The following is an 11384-nucleotide window of genomic DNA, read 5'->3' as shown; positions in this document are numbered from 1 at the left end:
AAAATTGTAGTGTTCAGTTATGACTGTACAGTATGTGTTGCTCAAACATCAGAGGTCAGAGATCCTCCCAAAATGATTACCAGATGGTCTCTCTATCCACTAAGATACGGCCACCATACTTGGGCAAAGACAAATACCTGTCTGATAGTCTATAATATAGTTATATAAAATATTAGACATGAAATATATATATATATATATATATATATATATATATATATATATATATATATATATATATATATATATACAAATATATTTAACATTTGTGTTGTCAATTGATAGATTCTTATTCATATGAAAGTACATCTTATAGTCTGCAGTCTATATTGTCCAATTCCCCTGCAGTATGTGAGAACTGAATACTGGCCAATGATGTGGCCGTTCTTTAAATTTGGAGTAAACAAGTTTGATTCAGAGACTTTGTGCCAACGGGATTCTTTAAATCCCAAATAAAAGGCTGAAGCCTCGTACAGCTTCAAACAAGCTACAGTACTGTGTTCAGGTACTGGGTCCGACTTTCGTATTTTAATTTCATTAACACACTAATGATGGGCCAAAAATGTTGAAATCGCCCTTCAGACGAACTTGACAGTAGAGGCACGGATCCAATACCAGGCACCAGTAGGCCCCTCACTCTTCAGAAGTGCATTGGTCCCTGTGCCAACTATGAAGAAGATGATGATGCTGATAGGTCATCGGCCAGGCCTCAGGAAGAGGCTCCCTTGGGGACAGTCCAAACTATGATGATGAAGACGACGATGAAGATGAGAAGGCTTTGAGCAGCAAGTCAGCGGCCAGTCCTGGGGAGATGGCTCCCCTGGTGACCCTGTCCTCCAAGTGGGGCAGCTCTCCTCTGACCGCGGGGTGGTTCTGGAAGTGTTGCAGGACACTCTCCTGGATCAGACTCCACATCCACACTTTGTGCTGGGCCCTGCGGCGGCGCTGCAGCTCCCCGCTGTCCAGCATGGTGTCCCGATAGGACTCCATCTTGGCCCACAGCTCAGGGATGCCCTCTCCAGTCTGAGAGGACACTCGCACCACCTGGTTGGGTGGGGATATAGTATTTGCGATTTAATAGGTAACGTGCGCATGGAAAAATGTATTGGGTAAATCTTATGCCAAGATGTTAGCCTGGGTAGTATGGAATTACATTTTAGGAATATCCCTGAAGTTATAATGCATGGTGGCTTGGATTGATTTTAAAAGATGAGGCTTCATGACAAAGGACAATTCGATGGGACAGATGGCGGCAAGGAAAATTGAACGTGCGAAATTTCGGTCACTTTAACCACTTGAGTTTAAGGGGGCGGGGTAACTTTACGTGGAGGTTGTGCTTGCTCTCTGTTTTTTTGTGGCACTTAAGAGGCCAGCCGTCTAGAACAGGATTGGTCTGTAATGTCTCCACAAAAGTTGACCAAATAATGTACCAGTCCAAGGAAGCTAGTTAATTAAGCATTATTACTTGAGATTTTTGTGATTTTATGTACCATATGTATACTATTACTACAATAACTCGAAATAAACATTTTCATCAATAACTATGCATTGGTTAACTATTATATAAAGGCTATTCACGATTTAGAATTCTAGAGTTTAGAGTTCTAAGTTCTAACTAGATGTACTTTGATGATGTCGACAGCAGTCGGCTGTGCTTTGTTACATTGCTACAGTCCCATATCCCAGTATAACAGTGAAGAATGCCCTCTTGGGTTGGATTGCAACATGAAATAAATCCTTATTTAAGAAGTCTCAGTTTGAAAAAATGGGACTGCCCTCAGGACAATTAAATCACTCAGCTTAATGCATTACACTGAGACGTGGCGCTAGAGGCACAGCTAGATCTCGCAGCGTACTGCTGTCTTTAGTAGCGGTATATTGAAAAGTAATCATTTTGTCTTGATAGAATTGTAGTTCAAAAGAAATCATTACACAACAAGGCCACCCCAAAGTTCTGTTGACACCTGGCCTTATTCTAGAACAGCTACTGCATTATTTTGTTTGCGTATTTAACAGATGACATTAAGCTGAAATCTAATACTAACAGCCACCTATCATACAGCCAGAAGGGTTTCTCTTTGACTCTATAACATCTTGATCATACAAGTCAAGCCATTGTTTAGCCTAAATCTCTCCTGAAAGAGACACTTGAGTTGGATTCATAAAAATGTACTTCCAACTACCTAAGATTCCAAAACATTGAGATCAATTTAAGGATGGATGAAATCGAAAGATGAAGGCAGACTAACCAGAGAGGAAAGACAAAGGGAGCTCATAAAACAGCATTCGACATAATCAACAGACACAGCAAGAAAGTTAAGTACAAAAATCAAGCGTAAGAGAGAAAATAGGCGATATGAAAAGAGACTGAGAAGAGAAGAAAAAGAGATGGAGGCTTATTTAGGGATGTGTTAGGCCTAACCAATAGAGCGAGGCAGGGCAACCAGTTAGAGTACAGGGATGGAGAGAGAGAAAGAAAGAAGAGAGAGAAGAAACAGAAACAAGATGGGAACAAGAGTGCAAGACAACGGGAGAGAGAGAGAGAGAGAGAAAGATCAGGCTTTTATTCAGAGTGTGTGGGCTTGTAATCAGGAAAATGCATGACACAGCAGCAGCATTCAGAGCAGTGGTGGTGGTGGTGAGGGGTTGGATGGGTTGGAGCTAGGGGACTGGGGGACTGGGGGAGGGGAGGGTGGTCGCTGTTTTGGCCGCCTGCCAGGTGGGCAGATGCTGCATTGGACCGGGGAGACAAAGGGACAAGGCCAGCGAGGCTAGCAAGAGAGCGGGGAGGGAGGGAGGGAGGCAGGCGTGAGGAGACACTGCAGCACTGATTCTGTGAGGCTATGACATCACCAACCCCCCCCCCCCCCCCCCCCCCCGGATCAGCTGACCTCTCCATGGGTTGTCTTGTTGGGGTCGGTTGACAGTGTGTGTCTGTGTGCACGCGCATATCGTCGTTGTCGGGTGAAAACCTTGTATGTCCAAAACCGTTCGTTTTGCGTTTATCATTTTAAAAATGATTTAAACTAGTGAAAACAGCTGATCTACAAGCACACAACGCCTCGCACCGCGAGGCGTTGTGTGCTTGTAGATATGCTGTTTTCATTACTTTTGTGCGACGGCCTTGTATGATGAAGCAGGGCTTTACTTTGCGAAAGAACGTACACATTTGAAACTTGGAGATACGAGGTTTCCGCCCGACAACAACGATATACAGTATGCTTTTTTCCTTTTAAGGACAGACTCATTTGAGTACAGCCCAGCATGTACGATGCTGAACTCAGTTGAGATGTCAACTGACAAACACTTTCAATGTTCTCAATCAATTTGAATCTTACCATTTTTTTTACCATTTAGTATAACCTCCAACCCTCCACCTGCCCCTCAAGGTTTCACAGACACATATGCTCCTCACATGAAAAGGCACTCTCTCTCGCCCACACATCTAAACATAAAGACTCCCTTTCCATGTCTATTACACACTCTCTATCTCTCAATCTAGCTGCTTTCACACATACTTCGTACCGTGACCATGAACTTATCTAGACATTAGCCAGAGGGGCTGTATGTGAAAATGCATATGTACGAATCAAATAGACCAGACATGCAACCAGACTTGACACTGCCAGCTCCCTAGTGAAAAATGTGTTGGGCTGCAACTATCAATTATTTTCCTAGCAATTATTCTGTGGATTCCTTTTTCAATTAATCGAATAGTCGAGAAGCATGGGCATTTATCATTCATTTTATTTTTTATATATTAATGAACAAAAATTAAATCGAATAGATTTTTTTAAATAGACTAAATCAATTAGTCTGACAATTCCTGTTTTATACTTTGTCTTACAAGTGTTGCATAAAGATGGCAAAAATAGCAAATCGACAAGCTCACAATGGGGCATGATGCAATGCACTGCTATTTTAGAAAATGACAAACATTACACTATTGCAACCCTAATAATTAGTGTAATGTCTGAGCCCATGTGCATATCCAGCAGGTCACTGTCTGCAGAATTCACGACAAGCTATTGGGCGTATTGATTACGTTTTTATGGGAAGGAAGCAAAGCCAAGCAAAGAAAAACTGGAGAGATGACGGTATACTGGAACAATCTCAACTCGTTTCAATTTGAAATGTGCTTGTTGTGAGAGGAGGCTCCCCGAGAAGAGAGGAGCTTCTTGGACACACAAGTGGATCATTTGTGGACGATCTTTGACATATGAACTGAAATCTGTAGCTATTGGATACTGCAGCCGACCAGGCGACCACCTCCACAGGCTAAGGGATCTTAACCTCTCCTTTTCAGGAGATGGGATCCAAAAGTCAGAGCAAACGCAGAATGTAAAAGGTTGACACACACACACACACACACACACACACACACACACACACACACACACACACACACACACACACACACACACACACACACACACACACACACACACACACACACACACACACACACACACACACACACACCTTTGGTTTCCAGGTCATGGATTTCTTCCTGAGCAGTTTGAGAGCACTGGTGTACTCGGCCTGGATCCGGCGTGCTGGCACCACCAGGTCTCCATCAGACTTGGTCACCACCACCAGGTCGGCCATCTCTATGATGCCCCGTTTGATGCCCTGCAGAGCCAGAGGGCTCGGTCAGTTACTGTACACAAATCACATGTCTAGACTCTTGCCGACTAAGGGCACTGTGAATGGAGAAACAGATGGAGAAATCGTTTCTCTTCGTTTCTACTGTTGAGTCAATGAGTTTATTAGATGGTGGATGGTTAGAGCTACTGTTTACTGGCAGTATGGCAGTTTACAGAGATGACAAAATGCCATGCTGCTGACTGATCTGACTTCCCAAATTTTGAGTCCATTCAGAGTCATGGACGACTGATGTCATAGATGACAGATGTCAAAGGATGGCCGCATGAAATTTGAGATCCACATTGGAGCCACGCTGTTCCCATGTGGATTAACTGTCGCTTAGTATGTTTGATGCTTTAAAAATATCTGTAACATAAATACCCAATGGAAAATAAATAAGTATCCTGTATAGAGTAATTCATTTGTACGTGTGGTAGCTAAATTATGCGTACAAAACCGCTAGACTGAGTGACCCCCCGCCCACCCACACTTAACCTGGAAAATGTGTTACAGATCTCATGTATAGATGTACTGTATATAGTTGCCTAGATACAGCTAGAAGTCACTCATACATTAATATAATATGACAGATGAAACCATAACGGAACCACCCTCAGTAAATATAAGGTTCTGTGCATTTTGATGTGCAAAGCGCATGCTCTGTTTTATTTCCCCCATGAAATTGGCAGAGATTGCTAGAATGTACTTACCTATTTACTTAATGTAATTTACCATTCAGATGTTGAGGCATGCTGTAACTATGACGTATGCAATTTGTTAACTGTGTGAATAATTTGTGGAATAAAATGTATATATATAAACTAGACCAGGTCAACCTGGTTGTGCCAGACCCCGGTTCTGCCAACCCTCTGGGCCTATAAATTTAATGGTACATTTATAGGCTGTCTGTCCCTTTATAGGCTGTCTGTCCCTCCCTCATGTCATCATCATTTGTGACATCATTGTGACCAAATATGGAGAAAAGAGGGAGGGACAGACCGACAGACAAAGCCTTTTGCTTTGTCTGTCGGTCTGTCCCCCCCTCATGTCATTGTGATGACATGAAGGCTTTGTCTGTCGGTCTATCCCTCCCTCATGTCATCATCATGACCATCTATGGAGAAAAACAGGACAGACCGACATCTGCTTATGTAGGCCTACCCATTTCATGGGTCTGGCAAAAATATAAAAAATTGGCAGAGAAAAAACATTCTCTGTTTTATGTGTGAACCCCCTGGAATATCTTGAATAAAGCTTTGCATCCCATTGTCAAATTGTTGTTAGAGTGTTGTCTTATTAAAAAGTCTATATTGTATTATGGTTGAAGCTGTCTTGTACTGAAAAAAGGAGGACAATCTGAGTTCCTTGAGGGGGTTTCAAATGGACTCTTACAGGTCTGTTATGGGGGTCCTATATGTTTGAGAACCACTGCTCTGGATGAAAGCATCAGCTAAATGTCTAACACAAAAGTCAAAGGAATCTGGCTGGCATGCCACTGTTTTTCACTGACCTGTAGTTCGTCGCCCCCTGCTGGTGGGATAAGCAGAACAAACATGTCCACCATGTCAGCCACAGCAAATTCTGACTGACCCACACCTGGAAAACACAACCCATGGCTTCAGATTCATCAGAAGTTAGGCCAGGTAACACTGTTCTGTTGACAGTGTGGCCATTATTCTTAATCACAGGATTTAATCTAGCTGACATTTGTTTTATTTTATTGTTACTATGCCCACTGTCTAGATAATTTCCCACACTTTACTTTATATTATGAATGTTTAAAATAAATAAAAAGGACCACATCGCCCCTTTTTCAAACATATCTTCATATAATTGATCCTCCTGACTCCTCACTAATGCTCATGAGTCATGATATATCTCATCTTAGGATGACACCATTTCTGTCTCAGAGGACAGCTGTGGACAGTTCAGAAACCAGTGTGTTATTAATGCAAAAACAATGGCTTCTATTTCAATATGCCAACTTTCCAGGAAGAGAAAGGCTGTAGTTGCCATTAGCTTGGAATCCCCATTGATGGTGTCATTGGTAAGATTCCTGAACTGTCCATAGCCCACCAATGAGATGCAGACACAGAGCATTGATGAGGACCAGTTAGATGTGGTTGAAATGGGTCAAGTGCTCCTTTACAAATTAATTTAACTAGTCCTTGCCCGTTCAACATATGTGCTCCGAATTACGTGCAGAGTTTGGGTTATGGGGTGTGCACACACAGTATGTGAGGGATTTAATGTCGGAGTCTCAGAAGTATTGTTGGAGAACCCAGACGTATTAGTGATGTCAGTATTCTCCAAATTTGGGCACTGTTTTAGCATGCGGCTGTTACCAAGGCGGTGACACATGCGCAGTACAGGCGGTGGTATCAGTGATGTCAGCTATCTCCAAATTTGGGCAATGTTTAGGTCAGTAATGTCAGCATGCGGGTATATCAGACAGGCATCTGACAGACAGACATTCAGTCGTTTATTAAGTAGGATGTCATGTCTCTTACATTCTCTGAATATTTTTGTTGTGAGCATGTGTTTTGTGCAACCCAAGCAACCACTTGGGGTACCAGATAGTCTTACCTACAGTCTCTACAAGAACTATGTCATAGCCGCCCCCCTCACAGAGGACGATGGCCTCGTTAGTGGTTCTGGTGACACCGCCTAGAGTTCCAGAGGTCGGTGATGGTCTGATGAAAGCGCTCATGTCCCTGGACAGCTCTGTCATACGAGTTTTATCTCCCATCAGAGAGCCTGGATGGAGAAGAGTCATTTATATCAATCAATCAATAAAGACAGCAAAATGGCATTACATCATTTATTTCATGCTTTTAATTACAATGTTATATGTGTTAATTATAATGTTACTATACATTGAAATTGAGTGCACTGAATCTACCTAGGACTCCGTTCTTTGGATATTTACAAATTGCAGTTTGTATGTAAACGATTAAAGATCCCCATTAGAAAAGAAAAAGGAAATCCCTTCATTAACACAGTGTTTGCCAGGTAATTAATTAATTGTAATTCTTCTGCCGGAGCTTTTCAGTGTTTTTACCCAGAAGTCCCGGAAGTAATCCGATTACATTCTTTTGCCCGGTAAAGAAAAATTAAAACCGCAGCCATCCGTGCTTTTTTATGGTCTGTAGTTTTAAACAAGAACGCGACCTGGAGATAGATTCCGAGATAAAGCCATTTTCTTGCCGTTCATTCCATTGCTTCCAAAGGTGGATTACACTTCCTGATTCCGTTTTCTCCCGATGGATTATGGGGATTTGAGTTTTTGCTTCAGTGCCGTGTGCCACAGACCGCAGACTACGGTTTACAATAGTAAACGTTATATCCTGACTTAAGTCGGGAAAAGCACTCGGCGGTCGGATTTGAAATCCCGACTTTAGTGTTAAAGGCACCATCTGTAAGGTATGCTGCTGCAGCCTGTCCTCACAGCCTGTCCTCACTCCAAGCCTCCAAGGATTCGAGTTAGACACATGTAAGGCATGTCTCTACTTCTAGACAGGCTCCACTCATCTATATACAGTTTGCTTGATTGCCCATTGACGCATTTTGCAGTGCAAGTTTGTCCACAGGGTGTGCTTGTCTAAGTGCAAACTTGCTTGTATAGTGTATAGGGGTGCCCAAAAGGTAGATCGTGATCTACCAGTAGATCACCAAGGGTGTGCAGGTAGACCACATGACATGCATCTAAAAAGATATAATTAAAATATAAAATTTATGTCAATATGACATCAAGAAGGGCCTGTCAGCTCCCTTCAAGTAGGCAAACCTCCAATGCAATGCTTTGTTCAAGAGTCAGTTGCATTACAAAGAACCCAAAAACCTACCACTTCCATACAGTATGGGATGAAGACATTTCCCCCAGTATTTCCCATTTATTTCCCCCTTACAGTAAGTGTGTGTCTAAAATGTAACGCCAGTGCTGCTATTCCAAAGCCCCCCTCAGGCCCCCAGCTAAAACATTTTGGATGGGTAGATCATGTTGAGCTAGTCATTTTAAAAGTAGATCACACGTCAAAAAAGTGTGGGCACCCCTGGTGTATCGTATCGACCTCCACTGTGCTCCACTATCATCAGCTTCATACGTATTTGTCTTGCAACTCACTGTCTTCATATTGGAAATCCACCTTTGACTCGCTCTCCTTCATCCATCACTTCTAGCGACATCCCTCCCTCATCACAGCTGCCCTCTGCCCTGGAGTCCACCGTGGCTTTGTGTGAGTGTCACTATCAACTGCTTTGCTTTATATATTAAGGTGAAGTCAATACCCTGTTATTATCTTATGTATTTGTTTCTGATGTGCATTTCCGATTTATTCGTTTTTCATTGTTTGTTATTTGTTACTTGCTACATATGTCCATGACTCCTTTGTGATAATGGTCAGTATCCCATTATACTAATGTATTTGTTTCTGATGTGCATTTCTTATTTTCTTTATTTTCTTCATTGCTTGATTTCTGTTCCTTGCTACATCTGTCCTAGATTTCTCCTTTGTCTTAATTGTCTAATATATACTTTAAAAAAGTGCATTGCATGTACAAGAAATATTGTGAAAGTTGCACTAAATTCAAAGTAAGCCTTGCAAAAAAGAAATAACCTGTGCATTACTGTAAGAGTGCTCCTATAAGGAATAGCATCATCACATATAGTGTTCACATACTGTATATGTCCTTCCCATAAAGATAACATTGATCTTTGCCACTGAAAATATCCAATGAACATACAGTTGCCAAAGACAACATTAACATCATGTTGGTGATGATGTGAAAGCTACCTCCTGTGGTGCAGGAGGAGGGGTCCACAGCCAGCACTGACACTTTGTGTCCTCGTCCAGTCAACATCTTCCCCACCACCTCGATGAAAGAAGACTTCCCTGCTCCCGGTGGACCAGACAGACCTGGAACAAACAATCAGCACACAGCTCAAACTAAATGCACAGCCGAGTGAGCCTAGTATACAAATAAATGGTGCATTTATATAGCGCCTTTCTCCAAGGTGCTTTACAACAGTGGTTCTCAACCTGTGGGTAGGGACCCCCAGGGGGGTCCTCACCTTATTTTGGGGGGTCCCAAGATGATTAGCTTAATGTGCAACATTGTTTTCTCTCTCAACAGTAAACAAACCAACATAAAGTTTAGTGTATAGAGGGTATCTATCTGCACATTACTAAAGTGACAATTTAAGGACTTTTTAATACCTCTAAAATGACAAATTAAAAATTGGCCAAATTGCCAAATATTAGATGCAGAAATTGTGAAAAGAGCCGATCCATGTAGATCAGCTATTTTCACAATAGAACCGTTTTATACAAAATGTAGACCTAATGCATCAATTCTTAGTCCTCGTAGAATGGGGGGTCCCTAGTTAGGGGTCACGGCCTGAAAAGGTTGAGAAACACTGCTTTACAATGATCGTGCATTGTTACATTCACCCATTCACGCAACACATTCATACACCGATGGCGGAGGTAACCATGCAAGGCACCAACCTGCTCATCGGGAGCAATTAGGCGTTCATTTGTCTTGCTCAAGGGCACTTCAACACATACTCTGGGAGAGCCTGGGATCAAACTGGGAACCTTCCGGTTCCCAAGCACCCGCTCTACCTCCTGAGCCACTACTGCCCCTGCACATGTTAGCAAGAGACAAAACCAAACAAAAAACACTACAGTACAGTACAGACCTACTCTGAAGGCCAGCGGCTTCCCTTGGTTCCTCTCCTCCTGCTCCTTCCTGTAGGCCAGCACCCTCTGTAACAGCACCTGGGACAGCTCTTTCTTCCTGGGGTGCTGGGTCTCCACCAGGGTGATGGACTCGGCCAGAGAGGCCCGCTGACCGCCTATCAGTCCTTCGTACAGTTTATTCAGCAGCCTGGTTTCAGGCGCGCTCAGGTCCTGTATGTGCTGGCTGAGGGCTGCCTCCACACCAACAGACCTCCTGTGCTGCCAGCTGTGGCCAGGCCAACAGGTGAGGAGGAGGCATTGGGTCTTCTTGGTAGTCGAAGGGAATGACAGGTGCTTGCATTGATAGGACCCGTGGCGGAGAAGAGCAAAACCAGTCCCAGGCCCCATTTATAACTCACAGCGGGTCGTCTAGGTCTAAAGGAGGAGAATTATGGCATGAAACCCCAATGTGGTGGTGTTGTGTAACGTTCAGGGAATAAGGTAGTGATTACATGAGTACATAACCAGCACTAACTAGTAGCTTACGTTGATATGTTTCATCTAGAGACTCGTGCTGTGTATTTGAAAATGTAGGACAAGTAATAAATGCATAGCAGGTGTTAACATAGTTAGTTACAGACTGCTCCTGTAACTGTAAAAGTTACACACAATAACATTGACTGGTTAGAGAGAGGAGCACACGCTGACACTTTACCTAACTGCGTCAAATCCGCCTCTAGCGTCGTGTCATCTTCAGATATCGTGTAAGTCTAAACTTCATATTAATTAACACATTTTAATGAGCACATCTATGTGTTTGGATGGGCTTCACGTTGACCTCCCACCACAGAATGTTGTCCACTCTGATGCTCCAGTCCTTTCATTTCCTACTTCCTGTGACGTAGGGGTTCGCCCCTTGGAGCTACTCCGCCTCCTTACCATAGAGTATAACCTCCTTACCCTTTTTTTATGACAAAATATTATGTTCAATTCACAAGATTTTATAAATAGATAAAATGTTTCACTGCTTTACCAAAAAGAAACGACATAAATAAT

General features: G+C 42.8%; 1 protein-coding gene across 2 annotated transcripts; it reads right to left on the bottom strand.

The window, feature by feature from the left end:
* Positions 1-282: 282 nt before the first annotated feature.
* On the bottom strand, positions 283-11176 carry mmaa (metabolism of cobalamin associated A). 2 transcript variants are annotated; one of them, XM_080721603.1, is made up of 7 exons: positions 11044-11176; positions 10349-10763; positions 9441-9563; positions 7234-7404; positions 6158-6243; positions 4483-4632; positions 283-1044 (listed from the first exon to the last, which is right to left on the bottom strand). In XM_080721603.1, exons 2-7 carry the CDS (start codon positions 10734-10736, stop codon positions 742-744), a joined length of 1221 nt encoding a protein of 406 aa, XP_080577729.1. In that variant the 5' UTR covers positions 10737-10763; positions 11044-11176; the 3' UTR covers positions 283-741. The 2 variants fall into 2 exon arrangements, with proteins under 2 accessions (XP_080577729.1, XP_080577730.1); XM_080721604.1 differs by lacking the exon at positions 11044-11176 and having other exon boundaries at positions 10349-10876.
* Positions 11177-11384: the final 208 nt, after the last annotated feature.

This window comes from Nannobrachium achirus, assembly GCF_963921795.1.
Source record: "Nannobrachium achirus genome assembly, chromosome: 3".
NCBI lineage: Eukaryota > Metazoa > Chordata > Actinopteri > Myctophiformes > Myctophidae > Nannobrachium > Nannobrachium achirus.
Note: the sequence above shows the minus strand (reverse complement) of the source record. Positions and strands in the feature narration are given on the sequence as shown.

Excerpts from the sequence above, each read along its gene's own strand:
- mmaa (XM_080721603.1), bottom strand. The coding sequence starts at position 10,736 with ATGGGGCCTGGGACTGGTTTTGCTCTTCTCCGCCACGGGTCCTATCAA. Across the intron at positions 4,633-6,157 it reads CAGGGGGCGACGAACTACAG|GGCATCAAACGGGGCATCAT; the intron begins GTCAGTGAAAAA and ends CTGGCTCTGCAG. Across the intron at positions 1,045-4,482 it reads CCATGACCTGGAAACCAAAG|GTGGTGCGAGTGTCCTCTCA; the intron begins GTGTGTGTGTGT and ends CCACCCAACCAG.